This window comes from Setaria italica, chromosome I (genome assembly GCF_000263155.2).
Source record: "Setaria italica strain Yugu1 chromosome I, Setaria_italica_v2.0, whole genome shotgun sequence".
Taxonomy (NCBI): domain Eukaryota; kingdom Viridiplantae; phylum Streptophyta; class Magnoliopsida; order Poales; family Poaceae; genus Setaria; species Setaria italica.
In genome coordinates, this window is record NC_028450.1 from 34,652,920 (window position 1) to 34,677,051 (window position 24,132).

At 45.7% G+C, this 24,132-nt stretch overlaps 2 protein-coding genes across 2 annotated transcripts; both read right to left on the reverse strand.

The window, feature by feature from the left end:
* Nucleotides 1-6,016: 6,016 nt before the first annotated feature.
* LOC101762343 (probable E3 ubiquitin-protein ligase RHA1A) lies at nt 6,017-7,393 on the reverse strand. The gene has a single exon (XM_004953403.4). The coding sequence runs from the start codon at nt 7,061-7,063 to the stop codon at nt 6,533-6,535; it is 531 nt and encodes a 176-aa protein (XP_004953460.1). The 5' UTR covers nt 7,064-7,393; the 3' UTR covers nt 6,017-6,532.
* A 1,784-nt stretch (nt 7,394-9,177) lies between these two features.
* Nucleotides 9,178-12,515, reverse strand: LOC101762746 (protein TRANSPARENT TESTA GLABRA 1). The gene is made up of 2 exons (XM_004953404.2): nt 11,145-12,515; nt 9,178-9,704 (listed from the first exon to the last, which is right to left on the reverse strand). The coding sequence occupies exon 1, from the start codon at nt 12,226-12,228 to the stop codon at nt 11,149-11,151; it is 1,080 nt and encodes a 359-aa protein (XP_004953461.1). The 5' UTR covers nt 12,229-12,515; the 3' UTR covers nt 9,178-9,704; nt 11,145-11,148.
* Nucleotides 12,516-24,132: the final 11,617 nt, after the last annotated feature.

Genomic DNA, 24,132 nt, shown 5'->3' on the forward strand with positions numbered 1-24,132 from the left:
GTTGTTGATGCAACGAGAGCACACTTCAATTTGTTTGCTTCTCTGCACGACGAAAATATGATGGGAAGCTGTGGGATCACTTTTTGCAACCTTTTTTTTTAAACGATGGACAATAATATGAGAAATTTTATCTGTCACGGATGCAGAAATAATAGCATGATATATTTGAGTTTTATGTCTAGAATAGTTAGTTTTGGAGCTCTAATGTTTTTTAGGCAAACTCTGACGACTAGTACTCTGGTAGTATTTAACATGCTTGATCGCACATATCAATTTGGAAATGTTTTGTATCGATGGATGAAGAAAGTTTCCTTCACACAAAAACTGAGATTTTGGATATTGTTGGGATTATGTACGTCAAACAAAAATATCTTTGACTACGTAGTACGCTACGTCGCTACCCAAATCAAATGTGCAAAAGCAAACCGTTCGAATGAGACGATCATCTAGTGTTCAAGTTGCTTGCTAAATTATTCGATTGCCGACCAGCTCCCCAAGTCGTGACCAAGTAGTTGCACAAAAGTTGATGAACTAATTCAGTATAATTGCTGTAATAGAAAATGGTGACAGAACTTCATGTACAATGAATATGGCCGATGATATACTCCCTCCGTCCCACAAAGACTGTTCGTTTAGAAAAATTTAGACATGATAGTAGCAATGTTAAAAGTCCAAAGTACCCCTATTAACTCTTCTTAATCCCGAGCTGCTGGATGGATTACCGAGTAGAAATTAATTTAGCATGCACGCTTGCAATAATTGTCGGACCTGTTAGCCTTCCTTATATAGTGAGTTGGCTCGGGCATCGATGGTGGGAGTAAATAATCGATTCGTTAACTGGACTAGAAGGTATTATGAGGGATTTTATGGATGGTCTGAAAGCTATATAAACACTCTTTATTAGACAAGTTTTGGAAGCTAAACAAACAGTCTTTGTGGGACGGAGGGAGTATATCACTATGAATATAATGTACATCCTAATAATGAGTATTATTAGCTGCCGAATAATGCTTTGACAGATACATAATCATCTCTCGTATCAACTCACTACTAGAAAACTCAGCATTCGTCCCGATGCTTAGTACCGATTGGTGAGCATTAGTACTGGATTAGTACCGGGTCTAACGGCTAGTATTCCAGGGGCTCCCCGTGACCCCCTTTCGTACCGGTTGGGGACTCCAACCGGTACTAAAGGTCACCCATTAGTACTAGGTGGAACCTCCAAGTCCCTCAGGCACTCCACCCGGTACTAATGGGTGACCTTTAGTATCGGTTGGAGCCCCCAACCGGTACTAACTTCCCTCCTACAAATCAGGCGTCTTCTTCCTCCTGCCCGAGCCGTTTCCTCCAACTCGGGCTTCATCCATTCATGGTGAAATAGGGGAGGTGTTGTTGGATTTTTGACCATTTCATGGGGATTTTACTCATTCAATTGTTCTAAAGGTTACAAACTTCATCCTCCCTTGATACATGATTAGTATACTAAGTTTTATGCTATAGAGCTAGAGTAATTTGTGATTTTTAGAATAAGTACAATGGAAAAAAATTTCATTTATATGCTTGTGTTATTTAGAGCTCATATTTGTGATTTTTAGAATAAGCTACAAATTTTTGGATTCTATATTTCGTATTAGTCAAAGAAATTGAAATGAGGTTAGAGGAATAATTTCATAGTTTAGTCCTTTACAAATATGAGCTAACTAAATTATGGGGAAAAATAGAATTTGTTCATATTTTAGTCATTTGCAAATATGAGCGAGTTAAATTGTGGTACATAGAGATAATAAGATGAAATAGAGGTATGTAATTAGTCATTTTTAGAATAAGCTACAATGGAGAAATTTTTCATTTATATGTTATGTTTGAGCTAAATAAATTGTGGGAAAAAATATACTTTGTTCATAGTTTAGTCATTTGCAAATATGAGCTAAATAATTTGTGGTACATAGAGATGGCTGCTGCTGCTGGAGGTAGTGGTGATGGTGGGGGCGATCGTCGTTCCTCTCGCCACAAGGGGAAAACCATAGTTGGCCCTCATGATAAGCCGAAGAAAATGAGCATGTGGGAGAGAACAATGCTTTGTTATTTGGAAAGATGTCATGAAGATGCTGTTGCGGTAGGTAGGAACCTCCTTTTGGTGGTCGTTATGCTCCACCGCCAGTCCCGGGTGTTTCAGGTCCACTGGGTACTTCCATCGTAGGAGTCACAAATAAACCACAGGATGAGGCTGGGTCAGCGAAACCTTCGTCTTCACCGCCCAAGGATGCTTAAAGTCCTCGAAACCTTCGTCTTCACCGCCCAAGGATGCTTAAAATCCTCCTAGATAGCACTCAGTGGATGGTTTGTTGTAGTGTATCATGTTGTTTGGGTCTTAAATTTAAATTTGTGTATTTATATCTAAAGTTTTAGCAACATTTGAGTTTGTCGTAGTGTATCATGTTGTTTGGGTCTGAAATTTAAATTTGTGTATTTCTATCTAAATTTTCAGCAACATTTGTGTTTAATGGTATTTGTATCATGTTTGTTACGTTTAATGAATAATTCTATAGATGATCAGAATATCTTTGGTTCAGTAATACTTTGTAGATGGATCGGCAATGGAAGTACAACGTGAACAAGCATTCCATGGAGTACATTAATGGCTTGCGTGGTTTTCTCAATCTCGCAGAGTCCAACAAGCCGCCGTCTGGTTTCATTTGTTGTCCATGCCGAATTTGCAAAAATGAGAAGGATTACTCATCCCGACAGACTATTCATGCCCACATATACATTTCAGGATTCATGGCTAACTATTTCATTTGGACCAAGCACGGGGAAAGAGGAGTTATGATGGAAGATGATGATGAAGAAGAAGTTGATAACTATATTCCTGACTAGACTCAAGGAGGTGCCTTTGCAGATGCTGCAATGGGTGAGGCTGAAGAAGAGATGGTTGCAGAAGAAGGTCCTACCGATGATCTCGGTCACATGTTGAGAGATGCAAAGGAAGACTGCGAGAATGTGAAGGAGTCGAGCGTATGTTAGATGATCATAAGAAATTATTATACACAGATTGCAAACAGGGGCATAAAAAGTTGGGTACCACACTGGAAATGCTGCAATGGAAGGCAAAAAATGGAGTTTGTGACAAGGGTTTTGATGAGTTAATAAAAATCATAAAGAACATACTTCCCGAGGGGAACAAATTGACGTCCTCAACATACGAAGCGAAAAAGGTTGTTTGCCCTCTGGGTTTGGAGCTACAAAAGATACATGCATGTCCTAATGACTGTATTCTCTATCGTGATGAGGAATACAAGAAATTGGAGGATTGTCCTGTGTGCGAAGTGCTGCGTTATAAGATCAGGCAAGATGACCCTGGTGATGTTGAGGGACAGGCTAGCAAGAAGAAAGTTCCTGCATAAAATATTACAAATTTGATGATGCCTACAAATTTTTTTAAGTCATTTATTGTAAATCGAATCTATATATAAATAGTGGTAGAAATTAGTGGAATAGTGGTAGAAAATATATAAAAAGAGCTAGAAATTGTTAAATGGCTATTAATTGTAATTTGATCTTCTTTGCAATCAATGATTTTTACAAAATGTATAAATATTTGTCATTAATTCTGCAGTCAATTATTGTTACAAAATGTATAAGTTTTATTGTTACACTGTAAATATTGTTGTAGTCATTTATTGTAACAAATTGTATAAGTGTTTCATTCTTTTTTTAGTCATTTATTGTTTTGTTACAAAATGTATAAATATTGTTCATTAATTTTGTAGTCAATTATTGTTACAAAATGTATAAGTTTTATTGTTACACTGTAAATATTGTTGTAGTCATTCATTGTAACAAATTGTATAAGTATTTCATTCTTTTTTTAGTCATTTATTTTTTTGAAAATGTACCACTATTAGTCATTTATTTTAAAAAAAGTATAAGTTATAGTCATTCTTAGAATAAACCCTACTATTTCTTAGAATAATTCCTTTTATATTATATTAGTTACAATGACATGATTAGATGAAGAGCGGGATCGATTGGATGACGAATTCCTAATGGACTCGATAAGGGAAGGTCCCACGAACGATCACCCAAACAAATAGGTCGATCACAGCTAGACTGACATCTACCTCAACATGTCTAGTGATGGCAACAGAGGCAAAGCTACACTATGATTAGTGGGTGCTAATGCACCCCCTAAATTTTGCAAAAATAGTGATTATGCTTAAATTTTCACCATACATGCACCCTCCTTAGCTCAACACTATGCACCCATAAGGCAAATGCATCCCCCACTAATTTACTCTAGCTTCGCCATTGGATGGCAATGAGGAGGAACCAATTGCCGAGGGAGGCAATGATGGGAAACAAGACGAGGTATAGCCATTATTATACGTAAACATGATTTGAATTCTCTACTTATCAAGATTATTAGGAATTAATAGTTCTTTCATTTTCAGCCATCTGGATCGAGCATGCCTAAATGGAAACGAGACAAGAAGAAGAAGTTAGAGGGTCGCATCATCATCATGGAAATTGATGAAGATGGTGAACCAATTGCTCTAGACAATGCTAAGACCAAATTAGTGAATCAAATTGGATTTCTTGTTAGGGATAACATCCCAATAAACTTTCAGAATTGGAAAAGCCATGAAATCGATGAGAGCGTGGTCCCCACAAGCACGATCCTCTAAAATCTGTGTGAACCATCTTCCACAAAGATGTACAAATTGCACCAATGGTACATGGAGGCTTCAACCACCAATTTACTCATGCTAGAAGTTCAGATTGGAGATCAGCATTATTTCCGTGGTGATGCCATTATAAATGTGCCGCTCGAGGAACTTTATTTCCTTTACAATTAAGACGCACTTGACAAATCACTGACAAATCACTCATTAGTTCCTAGGTTCTGTAAGTGTTTAATTTGCTCTAACTTCAAAATCCCCGCTCTAATCATTGTCCAATGTCTTATCTCCTATTCTATTTTGTATCATGCAGGATGGAGATTCAAGCTTGTTTGAGGATAGGATTGTATGACGTCGGCTTCATGAACCCGGATGTTATAAATGAGGTAAATGTAAGAGATAAACCAAATTGGATCTTGAAGAATATATATAATTTCTTGGACAAGCAACATTACAAGAAGTACATACTTCTGCCGTACAACTTCAAGTGAGCGTGTTTCCCATCTCTTTTATTTTTCGAACTAGCAATTAAAAATAAGACTAAATAGCCTTTCACTATGCATATATGTACATCTTTCACTGGATACTCATTGTTATCGTGGTTGATGGAAGCATGATCTATATCCTGGACTCTCTAAGGAGACCAAGAAATCAATACACTGATCTCATAGACATGCTTAATAGAGCATAGGCTCGCTTCCGTCAACATTACTCAGGTGAATTCAAGGAGCAACTTCATATCCACTCTGAATTCCCGGTATATATTAAATTTGCACATCTCGTGTCACTTCCTTAAACACAACAAATACTTCATAACTTTTTTTTACCATATATATAGTGTTTGAGATAGAATACGGGAAATAATTTATGCGAATACTACATATGTGAGTTCATCCATGGCTTTGTACATCCCAAGCATATAACTAACCACGAATTCAGAGTACGTGTACAAATTTCTTAACAATAAATTAGTTCTAATTGTACAGATCCATTGATCTAATATAATAACCTTTGCTAATGACATAGATTATGCACATGAAGGAAGAACTCCTCCAGATGGAAAAAATCAGGGCAATTCAAGAACAACTCAGTAGATTTCTTCTGGACGAGGTAGTAAATCCAGCGGGAAAGTTCCATAATGATGGATCAAATCTGCATTACCGTCAGGATTCGGGTTCAGAATAGTTGATCCAAAATGTTGAACTTGGAGAGTTAATACAATGTAATATTATTCATATATGTGTATACATAATATGTCTATGTATAATATTATCTCAAATGTAATATTATAGATCAAATACAACTTTATATATATTGCGTATTAGAACTAGTATACATAAAGCAAACAAATATGAAATACTAATATAGAATAAAAAAATAAAAAAGAAAATGAGAAAAGAAACAGAGAAAAAAATAATTTAGTACCAGTTAGGGAGACCAACCGGTACAAAATTGGCCTCGGCCACGCGCGACGTGGCAACCAAATTAGTACCGGTTGGTCTCCCCAACCAGTACTAAAGGATCCCTTTAGGATCGGCTTAGCAATACCGATTGCACAACCGATACTAAAGGGGAGTTTGGAGCCGGTACCAAAGGCGTTTTCACCAGCAGTGACTGTCAGGTGGGTCGAGCTAATCAGCTGCCAATTAAGCCCCCATCGATTAATGAATGGTTGGCTCAGATAGCAGAGCTGCCGCGCTATCCCACCAGGCGGCCATGTCGTCGTCGCTAACCTGTCCGCGCCATTCCGGCGGCACCACCAGTCCACCACCTCCTCCTAGCTAGAGATGGGCTGCGACTGCGATGGAGGCCCGGCCGTCGAAAAGACAAAACTGCCCTCCAAGAAGAGGTCCTCACCAAACGCGCGTGAGGAGGTTGGCGAGCCGGCCCAGCCCGCCCCGGCCCCGTGGGCGCGGCAGCAGGTCGGACCGGCACAGCGGGCACGTCCCCCGGCCAAGGTCGATCCACCGGTCGATGCAGCCGCGGTGGAAGGCGTGCGCGCAGTTGCCCAGCCGCCGCACCTCGTCCGCCGCCTCTAGCGCTTCCAGGCACACGATGCACGTCGACGACGCAGCAACTGACTCGGCCTCCTCGCCGTCACCGTGGTCGCCGTGGCAGGACGCGCGCCCACCGCTCGGGGACGACGCCAGCCGCTCGGCCACGAGCTGGCCGTACTCCACGGCGGGGAGCTTGGCCTTCACCTCCTCGGGCCGCGGGGCGCCCTCCGCCGACAAGCGGCGCGAGCTGTCGTCGAACGGGAAGCGGCAGAGCCCCACGACGGCGAGCATCAGCAGCACGGCGTCCCTGATGACGCTGAGCACCTTGCAGAAGGTGACGATCGGCTTCGGCACCGCGAGGCAGTAGCTTACCAGCGGGAACCCCATGATCGGATCGAGTTGGAACCAAAGCAGAGTCTCAGAGAGCGTTGTGCTCCTCTGAGTCGACGAAAGCAGGGTGCTCTCTTCTCTGGATAGATAGAATTCTGGCGGGACCGGGACGAACGAACGGCGAGGGCGGAAGAGGAGGATATGGTGGACGAGTCAGAGCGAGCTAGAGCTGGCCGCTAGTTATATAGCAGGGCGAGCGAGCGGATGCGGCCGGGTCGCCGGTGGGAGGGGGATGGAGGCGCGCGCCGCGGAGAGTGCGAGACGCGGGTTGTTTTCACGTGGTTTTTTGGTGGGATGGTGCGGGGGATTCGGCCGGTGCCCGGCGAGGAAAGGTGCGTGCACCTGCCGTGCCCGCCACCCGTGGGGGTGTTGCCGGTTGGAACGGGGTTTCCACCGGCGCCCGCGGCTCTGCTCGTGCGACGTGACGACCTGGCTCGCTGGTACGGCGCGCCGAGGTGAAAGTACGAGTCCACGGGCGCGGTAGTGGGAACATGTGAAACACCAGGTCAAACTCGGAATGTTCGCCGCGGATTCGGCGTCCGTGTCGGTCCGGCGCTGGCGTCAGCGGACGTGGCTTGGAAACGCGGATATTCCAGCTCGTTCGTTGCAGGTGGCTCGCATGGTTTACTCCACAGCTCAGTCGCGGCACATTTTCTGCGTGATAAACGCCTGGCGAAAGTAACGGAGGGAGCCTGAGGACGACGCTGCACATGTTTCACCCGGCGCGTAGTGGAGCGTCGTCATGTCAAAAAAGCACGAAAGGTGCAGCGCTTTGTGTCACTCCCGCACACGTACGTGCCAACGTTGTCCGTTGCTGAGACAGATCGACTGTTTCTGTGTGTAGTATTTGTGAAGTGGATGTCGCATGCATACTGCGATCGTGAGGCCGACGGCGGAAGCAATTCAGTTTCGGCCATACCTCATCCGGTCATCCCCACCACATACGAAAAACCAGCAATACTGTACTTTATCTATTGGATAATGTATAAAGGCCCGCTTGCCAAAAAGAAAAAAAGACAACGCCCCTACTGCTAGTTGCTGGCAAAGTGGCAACCGTGCCGCCTGGTGATGATGGATGAGCCACTCTGATTCCCGGAGCCAACAAGACGAAGCAAAGCCAATTTCCGGTAAGCCATCCGCCATCAGGATGGGACGCACGCACGTCTTCGCCGTGGCGCGCGCGGGCACATGCCTTCTTCCGTTAGTTGGGAGGTCCCTGTCGTCGCGGCGGGAGATGGCTGCGCGCAGGAAGCCGTCAGCGATAACCCCTTCAACGGCAAAGCTTCATTAAAGCTCCGGCATGTGCAAATGCGTCGTCCCTTATGCCTTTGCGCAAGTGCGTGCACGCTCCGAGTCGGCGGCTGTCTGCCGTCCCATGGAAGACAGACAGAGTTCAGAACGTCACGAGTTCAGAACGTCACGAGTTCAGAACGGCAACCAATGAGAGAAGAAACGGTGCCGAATGTCCCAAATTGGAGTATGATTAAGCGATCGAGTCATGCTTGTCAGAGATCGACGGTCGAAACGGCAGAAACAAGACAGGGAACAACGACACGGAAGGGTCCCAAGTCGGATTGGAGATGGGCGGCAGTTCAGGGAGAAGATTCAGGACTTCTTGTCTTCTTCCGGCTATAATTTTTCGTCTAAGTTTTGTCTAAAAAAGAACTGCTGTGCTGCAATGTAAATAGAAATAAAACAGTTCCCAATTTTGTGAGTTCGAAAGAGACAAAATTTGACATCGTTATGATGTGTTAATCTTAACAAGCAAACACAATTCAGCTTGTCATCTGAAAGTTCGTTGGCCCGTTGAAACAAGCCATGTTTAAAACGCAGGAGTCTTTTCCTATGTAAAGGAATTCCACGGTCCTATGAAATTCTAGTAAATTCCACGCCATTTCTACATTCTTTAGATACATTTCTGCCTGTTGGTTGTGGTATCAGTTAAAAAACGTCTTGTTTGCTCCCATTATCTGATCACGGTACTGTACTTCAGAGACGACGGCCTTATTAGAGCCCTTACAGTGTTTTCATATTTCAAACAAACGATATTCAACATCAAATTTCAGCTAGCCTCTTTCTTCAAATATTTTCTTCATAGTCGCCTGCTGCCATTTACTTAGGAACCTTTTTTTTTCATAACATAATTGGAAGGTCTTACATACCTGAATAATAATTAAAAATAAAGATAACTACTAGATAGTATATACAACCTGATCTGTGTAATCATATAACACAAGGGATTTCTTTAAAGGCAAATGATTTTCTAGTCCATTCAGGAACCAGTGCTGCAGTACGTCAAAGCTAGAAGCTCTATATTTCTACATTAACAGGTAAGTTCAGAGACAGACAAATCCAGCTCTATATTTCTACATTCACAGGAAGTTCAGAGATAAATGCAGCCCTATATTTCTACTTCACAGGAAACTCATGTAGCTTTTGCTGAGATTTAAGACAGCAGGTTCGTTCCTTGCTGGCCAAATAGGTGGCTTCCTGAAACAGAAACTATTGCCATAGCTTAGTAGAATGGCTGATTCCGGTGTTAATGGTGTACCAAACATGTCAACAGGTCTGCCAGCACAAGCTGCATATAAGGCTGATGGTTCCACCTCCACAGAATTGAGCTTTCTTCAGAGTAGTTCTGCATTATAAGGGGGCTTTCCATCAAATATATATGGGATATCAATTAACAGAAACACTACTGTTTTAGTGGATTGATATGAAATTAAGGCAAAGGATAGCTCGAGATAAGTTCTTTAGAAACATAGTTAAAACTTAAAACACACGATCAACTTTCCCAAATACGTTCTTTAGAGCAATGTTCAATCTCTTGAAAGTTGATCATATTATATATGCAGTTATTATTGATACTGGTTTACAACAAAAACAAATTCTAATATTGCTAGCAACGCCTGCTACTATGAAACAGTACAATAACTGTAATTTGGTGGTGAATAGCATGCAAATGCAATATACATGTCATATTAAAACCGAAACATGATTTCCACCAGTAATTAAATAGGAAGCAAGCCTTGAAGAGAAAAGGGCAAGACAATTGAATTCTGTAAGAAATTAGGGAATAGGGTCAGATCTTTGTAATTATAGTTTTCTGTATGAGAAAGATAACTATAGCCTCATGGAACAGTCTTTCAGAACAGAAGAATGAAAAGGGAAATGGCTCCTCAACTCTCATTATAGTCTCTTTATCATATATATAGCAAACCTACAATATCAACGTTATGAGCAGTGTGTTTCAACTTGCAGTCAATTAGGCTATATGATCTACCCGCAAAAAAAAAGGCTATATGATCTTTGCTTCAACACCTGCAGCACAAACCCATTTTTGACCAGTTGGTCCGTATATCATAGGCGATTGAACGGCCACCGCCCGTCTTTACTTTTAATGTCTGAATTTATAATCATGAATAGGGTGTTTTCGAGTTAAGACTAAAAAGACAAGTTTTCACCTGATCCTATACAGTGTTGGGAATAATGCAGAGCATAAGTGGCCCAGCTACAGGATGCAATGCAGAACAAGGCAGGCGTCTGTTGAAGCGTTTGCTTGAACCATGTACCTTTGTTGAGCTGGTACAAGACTAGTTGGACTTTCGTGGTGTATTAAGCTGGACCTTCTAAGTTCAGAAAATGTGGACTCAATTCAGAACAGTAAATTTGCTACTATCCATTTGGCTATTCTAATTTCCAGGTAACAATCACACGAAGATGAACTTACTCCAAATTTTGATATTCTAAATACATTGTATTTTGCACTTGCAATCATTAGGCCATCATTCACATAAGGAAAAAAAAGAAGCACCTCGTGGATAGTTAATCAGAAATTGCATGGATGCACAAATTAGCGACTTTCAAGCTTAGCACGACTGGTCGAATTAAACTACTTCCAAATATTATGGGAACACCATGATAATTAGTTCCATCTGGTTCCTATCAGACTATTACAATTCCAAGACCTCACACCAATGTGCCCAATCATCTTCAGTTAAATTTTAAATATATTGACATAAATAGACAAAAATTATATAAATAGAAGTGGCGAACCACATATCACCATGGTACCAACCTTATCAGACCCTGAGAAGCTGGACCTTGTTCTCAAATGCGATGGCCATCCAGTCTGGGTGGGCGGCCGACCACTGAAGCTGGTTTATCTCGGCGCCTGCATCATACACTAGCACAGGATCAATCCCCTCGGCAGGCACAGCTGCTGCTGGCGCCGGTGCCGGCGCCGTTTCGGGAAGCTCCCATATCATTGCCTGCCCGTCGTCCCCAGCCGAACAGAGATGCCTGCTGGCCTGTGGCGCCCACGCCACCGCGTTGGCGCAGGCCCGGTGCCGATGCAGCTCGGCCACAGGCACCCCAGGAGCGCGTATGTCGAGCACGACGACGGCGCTGCTGTCCATAAGCAGCGCGGCCATGTAGCGGAGGTCGAAGCGGTTCCACGCCAGCCTGAGGAGCGGCGTGTCTGGGCGTGGGCTCTCATAGACGATGGTGGAGTGCTCCTTGTCCCGTAGGTCGAAGACGCGGACGGAGCCGTCGGCGGAAACGGATGCGAAGACCCCGGCTTCGCCCCAGGCGATGTCGTGCACGGCCTTGTCGTGCGCGATGAGCTGCGTCTCGACGACGCCGCGGTCGATGTCCCAGACGGTGCAGGTGGTGTCGATAGAAGCGGTCCCGATGCGGCGGGGCTCGGCCTCGTTCCAGTCGAAGGAGGTGAGGGGCGCGGAGAACTCGGAGGAGGCCTTGCGGTTGTCGAGGACGGAGCGGAGCTCGGGCGGCGGGGCGGAGGCGGAGAGGTCGTCGAGCGGGGCGCTCCAGATGCGGAGCGTGTCGGCGGAGGAGGCGAGGAGGGAGGGCGCGGCGGGGCGAGGGTTGAACTGGAGCTTGGTGGGCGGGTAGGGGTGGTCGAAGGAGAGGGCCGGGAGGGCGCGGAAGGAGGCGGCGGAGGGGCGGGCGGGGTCGAAGGAGAGGAGGGAGACGCGGTTGTGGAGGTCCTCGAGGAAGCTGCCGGAGGCGAGGACGGGCGCGGTGGGGGAGAAGGCGAGCGCGTAGATCGAGTGCGGGAGCTCGCAGGTGAAGGCGTGCGGGTTCGGCGCCTCCGACCCCGCCGACGAGGCGGCCGTGGACGGCGGCTTGGGGAGGTCCATGGAGGAGTCGGGTGGAGTGGATTGATCCGGTAGCGGAGTCGGAAGGGGAGCGATGGTGCTGGGAATTGAGAGGGAGATGATAAAAAGGGTTCCGCCGAGCGGGGGTGCGAACTCGGGAGGAGGGTTCAACGCGCGCGTGCGGGCGGCAGGTCTACGGCGGACGGGCACGGGGGTTGAACGGCGCGGGCGGCGCTTGCACGGCTGCGCCTAAGCGGGCTGTGGCTGGTGCGATGGGGAGCCGGGGGCGAGACGGGTCAGCCGTCGTCTGGTCAAAGTCTGCTGCGGTGCGTGCTACTTGCTAGCAGGCTAGAACTAGCAGTCCACGGGATGACGGAACTGGTGGTGGCGGAGGCACCGGGATCGTGCGACGCGGTCGTCGCCTGCGCGTCCGTCATCTCTGGTCGTGACGGGGGAGTTTTTTTTTTCATAACTCTTTATTCACCAACAGAGTTATAAGAGTTCCAACCGTCTTGAGTCAGATTTAACAGCCAAACTTACCTACCAAACTCATCATAAATCGCACTCCTTGCAATATGTGAGCATCCACCAAACTGCGCTGCTGTAGCTTTATCTCCCTGATAATATGGCCATGAGCAGCCATTTCTCCCTCCACGTTCCTCTGATCACCTTAACATTGTCCGAGGCTAGCCTGAAGTGTTGAATCATGAGGTTACTCGCCAACGCCAGGTCTTCCTTGCACGCAATAGTCTCGACAATAGAGTCCACGAATCACCAGCGCAAACGCTCCCAAAAAGTTTCTTGCAGCGTCCCTAGCAATGGCAGCCGCCACTGCCTTACTTTAATTCTTCGAAGTGGTTGTATCGACATTGATATTAACAAGGCCTAGTGGTGGAGGGATCCACCGAGGTGGGATACCTTGGGTACGTCTCACCGATGCCGCATGCACCGTCTTGATCATCTCCAGGTCAACTATAAAATTGTTCACAAAACAGTGAGTAGATAAAGAACTCTGAAAAGAGTTCTCGTGGATCGCCTTCCTGCGAGCATATGAGATGGGCCAAAGAGTGACCACCATCCTCGTCAGATTCGCATGCTTTAACGAGCTGATAATAGCTGCTAACCATCCTCTAGGCTGAGTCTCCTGAGTTTCACTCATCAGCTGTGTAATTTCCTCGCATTCTAGAGCTCATACGCATTTCGCCATATTGCACTCTATCAATGAGTGCTTCCAAGAATCAGGCATACCACAGATCGAACAGGTGCTTCGAGTAGCCATGTTCCTATGATGTAGTACATCACTTGATGGCAAGGAGTGATGAGCAAGCCTCCACAAGAACACATGTATCTTTGATGTTCTTCGAGTAGCCATGTTCCTATGATGTAGTACATCACTTGATGGCAAGGAGTGATGAGCAAGCCTCCACAAGAACACATGTATCTTTGATGGCCTTAACCTGCCATAACGACTTCCATTCATTTTTCTCAGACCTTAAATCTAATCTCCTAGCAATATTCTCTAGATACGTTGTAGCTCATTATTTGTTTACAACCAACATCCTGTAATCTGAGCGAACTGAGAAAATACCCTTCTTTTCATGGTGCCATGCTCAGAAATCCCCTTGTTTCCGAGTGCAGAGGGATATATTTATAATTGCATCAACATCAGATGGACAGAAAACAGCATGAAGCTTTTGGACATCCCATGAGACCCTCGTGTGATCTATCACCTCGTTAACCATCTACGGAGGATCTGTCAAGTCCATCATAATAGGGTGAAGATAATTTGACGGGGGAGCCTTAACTGAACTCTAAGGGTCTGTTTGCTAGCCCGAATGGAGATTGGACCAGACCTAGCTGGTGCAACCAGCTGTGTTTGCTAGCCTAGTCGGCCTCCCGGGCTAGGCCCGCGCGGTGCAAAAGAGGCCTTCTAGCCAGCATCGCGTGGAGCGCCAAAATCGGTCGTTCCACGTGGTGCAGGCCCAAACTAGCACTCACGAGGTGTTAAGGTAACCCCCGGTTCTTTTCTCCTCACGCTCGCAACGTGCCGCTGCTCCCCACGTGCCACTGCCGGTCTGCCGCCTCCTTCACCGCGCCATCCTCACCGACGGCATCAATCCTGACCCTAAAGATTCCACCTGATCTAGCCGTCCATGTGCCCCATGCCTGACCGTCGATGTTGTTTCCCCAATCCACCCCTGTCCGATGCGCGCGCCATGGATGGCCCCACCATACCTACCCGAGCTTCCCTGAGCTAATGTGCGCCTCACACCTAGCAAAATCGAGGAAGGAGCGGAAGAGGACGAAACTGGCGGAATCGACAATCCGCCCGCAAGCTCTCCTGCCGCTCAATCGAGTCTCGTAGGCAATCCCAGGCTGACGTGTGGCACTGTGGCAAAAATTCTATCTTGCCACTTGCTTTCTCCTGAATTGATCGATTCTGTTCTTACTGCTGCTCGTTTAATTTATTCTGCTGACATGATGTGTTCTTTTTCCCTTTTCAAAATCCTCCTTGCTCTTCAATTTATACAATTGGGATTACTAAACAAGGAATGTAGGTTTTAATTCGATCAGGAATTCATTTTCTTCTTATATGGTAGCTTGAATTTGAGTAATGCTTGCACAGTCTGTGTTGTGCTGGACAATAGAGCGATAGTGAGAGGAAGAGTTGGAATTATCGGTGGTAGATCCACCACATTTTCGGTGAGGAAAGCGGTCGCGGCAGATGCAAAGCAGAAGCGGCGGCCAGGGGTTGCGACCACATGAAGGAGCCACGCTGGGCAAGGGTGGCGGCCATGCTAGGCGAGGTAGCGGCGGTCGCATGGCCGAAGCGGCTGTGGTGAGCGGTGGCGTGCAGTGGCGCGAGCGCGCGGGTGCGGGCAAGCCGCGTCGGGGGCATGCGTGGCGGGTGGGGCCGCGGTGGGGCGAGCTACCGCGGTGGTGTGCGTGGCAAGCGCGGCCACGGTGGCACTGATAGACGCGGGCGAGAATGTGGTAAGTCTACCTTAGATTGGATGCAAGGTAAGCCTATCAGATGCGGGCAAGAGTGTGGTAAGTCTACCTTAGATTGAATGCAAGGTAAGCCTATCAATTTGTGCAGGTTAACAAACATAATTCTAAATGAACTAGGCTCATCAAATGCAAATTTGCCAAACATAATCTCTGTATGCCATGAGCCTGGCTGGGCTAGCCAGAGCCTGGCTGAGCTGGACCAGGCTGCCAAACACTGCCTAAGTATGCGAGGATCACACGAGTGGAGGAAGAGACGGTCGAGCACCATTCTACTCCTGCTCTCCACCGACAGTGAAGGTCCGGGGATCGGCCGGCAGCTGGAGCCTGGATCTCTCCAAGAGTCCAAATCTAAGCAACTGACACGCACACAAACTTCTCGTGGGCAGCCACAACCTTGGATGCTCCATGAGCAATGCCTAGCCAGCTAGGAGCTTGAAGCTCCAAGAGTAACAAACATGAAATCACTAGCTTGACGAAGAACAAGGTGCTCAAGAGATAGGAAATTAGCTTACTAGCACACTCTCTTGCCCTTCCCTTGAATCCCTCGTTAAATCCCACCAAATCTCACCAAGAATGCCAGAGGGGAGTAAAGAGGGGGACTTGAATGCTTTTCTGAAGCTCAACATGAAGTTAGATCAAGAGAGTAACTGTGGGAGGGGGTGAGGGGGTATTTATACCCCTTCACCCCGAAACTAGCCGTTGGGACGTTAAGTTCCGGAGTTTTCCGGAGCTTTCTCCGGAAACTCTGGAACCTCCGGAACATTTTGGAACTTTCTCCGGAATACTCCAGAGCTTTTATATCAGTACCATTCTAAGTATCCCCTAGTGAATGCAGGTGCAAAGGTGTCTCTTATAGGGTTGTTTAAGTCATCTTGAGCACCTTGTTTAACGTAAAGACCAAAGATTACGTACCCCTCTTAATAGTGCGGTATTCCTAATACTCAAATTCAAACCAAAATAAATTTAGCCTTCAAGGTATGCCTCATATTCATTCATTTCCTTTTTGAGGGTCATCCACAAGTGCTGCATGTCCACCAATCATTTGAAACCTGCTTATGCACTTGAAAGTTCATTAGACACTTAAGCTTGTATCATTAATTCATCAAAATCTACTTAGAAGGCCAAGATACTCTTCAATCTTTCCCCTTTTGATGATTGATGACAACATGCTTAAGTCTTATAAATAAGAGGATAATGTATCTCAAAATTAAAAACAAAGCGAGAGCATGTGCAACTCCACCTTAATGTATGCCATAGGAATTGAATTCCATGATAACTTTCAAAAGTTTATTGACACAATGTGAGAGGAAACATGAGAGGAGCACATGTCCTAGCAGCAGTGGGGTGCCTAAAAGAGTGTGAAACATGTTCTCGTGATGCATATGACAGACCATGCACTCAACAGCAGAAAAAGAGAGAAAAGTGACAGAATGTCTGGAGATTCCGTAGAAATCTTCGGAAACTTTTGCAAGTTATGGAATTTCCGAAAAAGTTTCGGAATCTCCGCACATTCTAGCATGCTCAAATAACAGTCATCACAGAAAAATTTCACACTAACACACAAGCATCCTTAGATAACTAAAAGTAGTTCTAAAGCATCCACAACACCAATTACAAGTTCTCATGGTCACATAGTCTTACATACAGTTAAGAAGTGAAACTTAATTTGATACACATGAGATAGATAAATCCATCATCCATCCATTTTCACTCCCTCTTTGGCATCAAGCGTCAAAAAGGAAATGAAACAGCAGTCGCTACTCATCGTCGTTGTAGTCGTCGTCCTCCTCATCATCATCATCCTCGTCCTCTTCCTCGTCCTCCTCCTCGTCTTCCTCAAAATAGCTAGTGCAGGTGGAGCGGCGAGGGTGACAAGAGCTAATAGGTGCTGCTAGCATAGGAGATGGAGCAGCAGTAGCGGCGTCGACGGCGGCATCCATGGCATCCCATTTGGCGAATGGATCATCAAACTCGGGGAGCTTATGATATATATCAACAGGGAGGCCTTGTGAAGCCTTGATCTCGATGATGTCACACCTGTTCTCATTAATTCCCCAAACTATATGCTAGCACATGCATAACATGCTCCTAAGCACCCTCTTGATCACGGAGCCTCTTGGCTTGCGGAACTGCCTAGGAGGAGAAGATGGATAGGGCTCGTCATCATGGCGAGGAACATGGCTAGAAGAGCCGGCATAGCGACAAGAAGTAACTGTCGAACGTGGACCGTCACCATCATAAAAGCGAATGTGAAGTGGCTCATGAGCGCAATCCTTGGGAAAGATGATCTTTGTTACCCTCTCAATCATATACATGAGATATGGAGCATAGGGAAGATTCTTCCTAGAGTCATTCATAGCACGGCGAAGCTCATTCCAAATGTAGTCAAAGATGCAAAAGGGGTTCCCTGTTGGAGCAACATGGTTCAAGAGATTTCCTGCATAAAAGTGAAGAAAGGTGGCATCTCCTCCCTTAGGATTGACTGTGTTTCTGAAAAACTAATTGAACACATAGAAAAAAGGTTGCAAATTGTTTGTCTTCCCCTTAAGAGCCAACATAGGAGTGTTGAACATGAAGGGTACATTCTTGGACCGGACCTTGTATTCAACATGAATAGCATCACGCTTCTCATCCTTTCTTCGAAGCCCCAAAACATGAGAGAAGGTCATATAGTCAATGCAATAGTGCTCACCCATAGTGGTCCAATGAATAGAGTTGGTGCTTGATTGGAAGTAATAGGAACTATGAAATTGGCCAAGGATCTCAGCATTAAAAATGATATCTAAAACCCATGAGCTCATAAAGGCCAAACTCCTTACACTTTGCAATCACCTCCTTGAATGTGGCATCATCATCCTTCTCATAGTATGGCCAATCCACATATCTCATAGGGACAACAGGGGGCTTGTTTTTCTTATGTAGCACCACGGAGCTATAGAAATCCATGTGAAACTCATTCCAAAAACATGCATCAATCCCCTCCATCTTGTCATATCTAAAAGGATCCTTCCTCCTTTCTTCCTTGAGGGCTAAGGACAGCTTGTAATAATTCTTTCCCAACCTAGGAGTGTATCCCATAAGAGATGTAACATCGTGAAGAGTTGGGCAAATGGATTCTATCCTTTGATCTTGGTCAAAAGTGGGAGTGAGATGCTCTGGAGTTTTAGGACAAATGTGATATGCTATACTTTGATTTCTCTTGATTGGCTTAGGCTCAGGAGCTAGGCAAGATGGCATGATAGATGGAGCTGTGGGACGAGAAGATCTACGGGATCCTTCAGCTGCCTTTTCTTTCCCCTTCCTCCTCTAAGCAACCACAAACTGTTCTTCTTCAGATTCTTCTTCCTCAGACTCTTCTTCACTTTCAACTCTAGGAGGATTTAGGTCATGCCTTGCCTTTGTCCACCTTTGCACCACACAAGCACGAGTTTCCATTTTCTCTCTTCCCATCTGGATAGAACAATGAACAAGAAAATGAGGGAAAGGGACATGAAAAATTCAGAGAGTAATCAACATAAGAGGTTTGAGCTGCGAGTTACGAAGATTTCGAAAAAATGTCTGGAGTTTCCGCAAGTTGCGGAGATTTCGGAAATCCTTTCCGGAATATTTAGGAACTCGCAGACCAAAACCCTAACATCTCATATATTATGAATCCATCATGGGATTGATATGAAATTGAATATCCTAGGCCTACTCATGCTAGAGAAGAGTTCTATGCAAAAGAAATCCTAAGAGACGACCTACATTGATAGATTAGGCGAGATGAACTTGGGATACCTTTGGGGAGGAGATGAGGGAGCCTTCAAACTTTGATTTCAAGAACAATACGTGAATCCCCCGCTTGATTGGAGCCTTCCTTGATGATATAGCGAGTTTTGGGTGGTGGAATCCCCAAATCACCCTAGGGGGCAAGAGGGTAGATAGAGAGGAGGAGAGAGAAGCTGGTGGGGTAAATGAAAGAGATGAACTGGTAACTTCCGTAGGGTAAAAGTAAATACCCATTAAGTTACGGAATTTTTCGAAAAAAGTTCTGAAGATTCCGCAACTTTCAGAATTTCCGGAAAAGCCCAGAGATTTCGTTCCCTCTGGCTAACAACCATGAGATTTGATTGGAATTTGATCTGGGATAGATTTAGTGAATTAAGGTAGTAATAAATATGAGCATGAGATGCTCTATCACTTGAGATCATCCACCAATCAACCAATGAGAGCAATGATCCAAGTGATAGAGCCAATTTACTGCAAATATTTTTCAAATAAAAAACACACTCGAATTTTTCAAGAAGATTTTTCTTTTGAAATACATCTATACTAGATCACACAAACATGCACATGATATCAAGCCAAGTTACAAGAATCCAAGATATTTAGTTCACTTCTCAAAGCACAAAACCTTTGCTCATCTATGGGCTTTGTGAAGATATCGGCTAGTTGCATTTCGGTGCTCACATGGCTAAGAGTGATATCTCCTTTGGCTTCATGGTCCCTTAGAAAATGGTGTCTTATGTCTATGTGCTTTAATCTAGAATGATTTACGGGATTGTTAGATATCTTGATAGAACTCTCATTATCATACAAGAGAGGTATCTTGCTAAACTCACAACCAAAGTCTTTCAATGTGAGCCCTCATCCATAGCAGTTGAGCACAACAAGCACCGGCTGCAACATACTTAGCCTCGGTGGTGGATAGGGCAACGGAACTTTGTTTCTTGGAACTCCAAGACACTAAGGACCTACCAAGGAATTGACAAGTCCCGGATGTACTCTTTCTATCTGCTTTGCAACTAGCATAATCCGAATCGGAATAGCTAAGTAGATTGAAAGTGGAGCCTTTTGGATACCACAAGCCAAGGTTAGAAGTGTGTACTAGATATCTTAAGATTCTCTTAACATCCATTAAATGACATTCCTTAGAATTAGCTTGAAATCTTGCACACATGCACACACTAAGTATAATATCGGGTCTAGATGCACAATGGTAAAGTAAAGAGCTAATCATGGAGCGATATACCTTTTGATCCACAATCTTACCATCCTCATTTAGATCAAGATGTCCATTTGATGGCATTGGGGTTTTGATGGGCTTGGCATTCTCCATGTCAAATTTCTTGAGCATATCTTGAGAGTGTACTTGGTTTGACTTATAAAGGTGCCATCTTTGAGTTGCTTTATTTGAAATCCAAAAAAGGACATCAACTCTCCCATCATGGACATCTTTTTTTGATGAGTAGGAAATGCTAGTAATATGCGGATAGCCTCAAGTCTTACCATCGGTGCATAGGTTTCTCCAAAATCCAATCCCTCGATTTGAGTGAACCCTTGAGCAACCAACCTTTCTTTGTTTCTTGTCACCATACCATGCTCATCTTGCTTGCTGCGAAACACCCATTTTGTTCCAATAACATTTTGCTTGGGGCGTTCCACTAAGGATCAGGCTTCATAACGAGTGAAGTTGTTCAACTCTTCTTGCATGGCCAACACCCAATCTGGATCATCCAACGCTTCATCTACCTTAAGAGGTTCCAAAGAGGAAACAAACGAGTAATGTTCACAAAAATTTGCTAATCTTGAATGAGTAGTTACCCCTCTTTGGATGCTTCCTAATATGTTGTCCACTGGGTGATTACGTTGAACACTTTGATGGACCGGGTTAGGAGCTTGATGCTGGATCAATTCATCATCCTCAGCTTGACGTTCTGCATTTTCACTAGCATCTTCAAAATTTTCGGAGATTTGCCCGGAGTTTCCAGAACTTGCGGAATTTCCACAGGTTTCTCCAAAATTTTTGGAGCTTGCAGCGGTTTCTTGATTTGTAGGCCCACGACTTGTGGCACAATCATCTTTCTTCTCTTGAGGCTTGATTTCTCCGGTTGCCATCTTCTCAGTGGCTTGTGATGGAGGTTCTTCATCATCTACATCATGTGAAGCAACTTGCTCTATTTGAGAACCATTAGAATCATCAAATGTCACATCCCACGCAACTTCAACGCAACCGATGGTTTTGTTGAAGAGATGATAGCCATGAGCATTTGAGGCATAGCCAAGAAGAAAACCTTCATCAACTTTAGGTGAAAACTTAGAGCTTTTGAGGTTCTTGTTGAGAATGGAGCACTTAATTCCAAAAACTTTAAAGTAACACACATTAGACTTTTTACCGGTTAGGAGCTTGTAGGCGGTTTTGTGCAACATCTTGTGAAGATATAGATGGTTGATAGCATGACATGTCATGTTGACCGCTTCCGTCAGAAATTGATCTGAGGTCTTGTATTCATCAAGCATTATCCTTGCGGCTTCAATAAGAGTCCTATTCTTTCTCTCCACAATCCCATTTTGTTGTGGCGTGTATGGAACGAAGAATTCATGACCAATACCTTCCTAGTCAAGATACTCTTCAATATTGGTGTTCTTGAACTCGGTGCCATTGTCATTTCTTACTCTCTTATCTTCACTTCCAACTCATTTTGTGCTCTAGTTGCAAACTTCTTGAATATTCCTTGAACTTCACTCTTGTCATGCAAAAAGAACACCCATGTATACCGAGGTAATCATCAACAATGACAAATCTATATTTGTTTCCTCCAATGCTAACATAAGCCACGGGACCAAAAATATCCATATGAAGTAGTGAAAAAAATATCCATATGAAGTAGTTCCAATGATCTTGTGGTAGTGAGAATGCTCTTGGAGGGATGAGGAGCACCAACTTGTTTCCCGGCATGACATGCACTACAAATTCTATCTTTCTCAAAGCGCACATTTGTTAGTCCTAGGATGTGTTTCCCCTTTAGAAGCTTGTTAAGATTATTCATCCCAACATGAGATAGCCGGTGATGCCAAAGCCAACTCATGCTACACTTTGCCATCAAGCATGTATCAAGTTGAGCTTTATCCGAGGCAAAATCCACCAGATAAAGCTTTCCCGTGATTTCACCCTTGAAAGCAACAGAGTCATCGCTTCTTCTAAAGACGGTTACACCCTCATTCGAGAACAAAGAATTGTAACCTATCTCGCAAATTTGTGACCTAGATAACAAATTGTAGTCCAAATATTCAACCAAATAAACATTAGAAATTGAATGATCGATTGAGATGGCAATTTTACCTAGACCAATAACCGTACCTTCACTATTATCACCAAATAGAATATTTTCTTTAGGATTTTTCTTCATCTCACAAGAAGGGAACATCTTCTTCTCACCGGTCATATGATGGGTGCATCCACAATCAATCACTCATTTAGTTCCATCGATAGAGTAAGCCTACAAAACAAATTAGGCTTGTGTTTTAGGTACCCAATGAGACTTGGGTCCTAGAGCGTTAGTCACGAGAACCTTGGGCACCCACACATTCCTTTTGATTAATGTGTCCTTGGTGCGGTAGCCCACATACTTGGCAATCACCTTACCCTTATGATCCCAAGTCAACACATAATCAGTATAGAAACCACTTTGTGAGGCATATGACTTGGGCTTCTGTGACGACCGGCCCCAAATCTTCCAAGTTAATCTTAATCCGAGCCCCTCATCACCTGTCTTAGCTTTCCAAGCCTAAGTGTTCAAGCTCCCGACCGGTCCCGACCCCTGAAACCCGACCCCTCCCCGCTTGTCTCCAGTTCCGACCCCGCCAACCCCGACTCACCGTCGGATCCTTCTAAGTCCTTCCCAAAATGTCGGTTCTATCTGACCGGTGGACCCATGAGATCTTTTCCCCCAGATCTTCCGCGACAGGCGCACTCGAGTTGCATGCCCGCTTCAGAGTCTCCCCGCCGCGTGGCTCAACTTCTCCGACGCCCGCCGCTCTGCCTCGTCTCTGGCCCGCGACCGAATGGATTCTCGCGCCCCCTTCTCCAATTGCAGCGGAAGCCCCTCTGCAACCTTTCTGCAACGCCTCGCCTCCCGCGCCCATCATCACACCGCCAGATCCCGGCCGCAGAGCCCAATGTCGCCCGTCTTTTCCGTCACTTCGACACAGTCGCGCCGCCTGGTCTTCGCTACCCGACGATTCCTCCTCCGCCAACCCTGACCACGGCAGCGACAGCTCCTTTCCCCGCCCTGTCAGAAGCCGCCCGACAATCTGTTCTCCGTGCTCGCCCCCGGCTGCCTGTCTTCTCACCTGAGCGCCCTTGATTCTAGCGTCGTTAACCTGGTCACTTCCATCAACTCTACCGCACGACGACGCCCGCCTCCGCCAAATCTCAACCACCGGCATACCCGCTCCTACGCTGCCCTGACGCCAGAGCCCAATGACCGCTGGTGTCATCCCCGAAGTCCTGCACCACCGCCCTCGTCGCTCAATCGCCGCCCAGGCAGAGCACTCCATTGCTTCTTCCCCGGCCTTCGCGCCGCTCCCCTTCGCACTCCCGCGCCGCTTTCCCTTCACCCTTCCCAGCCGCTATAAAAGGGAATGCGCGAACCCTGCCGGAGTTCCCTCCGCCATCACTGCCTTTCCGCTATTTCTCTTGCTCCCTGCTCGAGCTCCCAGCGCCACACACTAAGTTCCTGAGGAACTCTCCTCTCCGCTCCACTCCGTTTTCCCCAAGCCATCCAGCCGCTTGCTCCTCCGTGTTGCGTAAGAGCTCACTTGTGATCCACAAGAAGCACTGCCGCCGCCGGAGTACTGCCGCACCTAGCCGTTGTTCAGAACCTTAGCCCCTCCGCCCAATCCTGTTTCTTCCCGACCCCAAGCTTTCCTTGTAGGAAGAAGGTAAGCTGCCGACCCCTGGTCCGCCTCGTCCGACCCCTGTCCGCTTCGCCCGACCCCTCTTATCCGCCCGACCCCGGTTCCGTCTCGCCCGACCCTGTCTGTTCCGCCGACCCTTCTCCGCCTCGCCCGAGGGCTCGGCTGTAACCTTTTTCTTCAAACCAAGGGTGTATGTGTAAAACTTGGGAACCCTTCAGCGTTGAGTCTGAGGATCCCTAGCACACCAACCCTCTA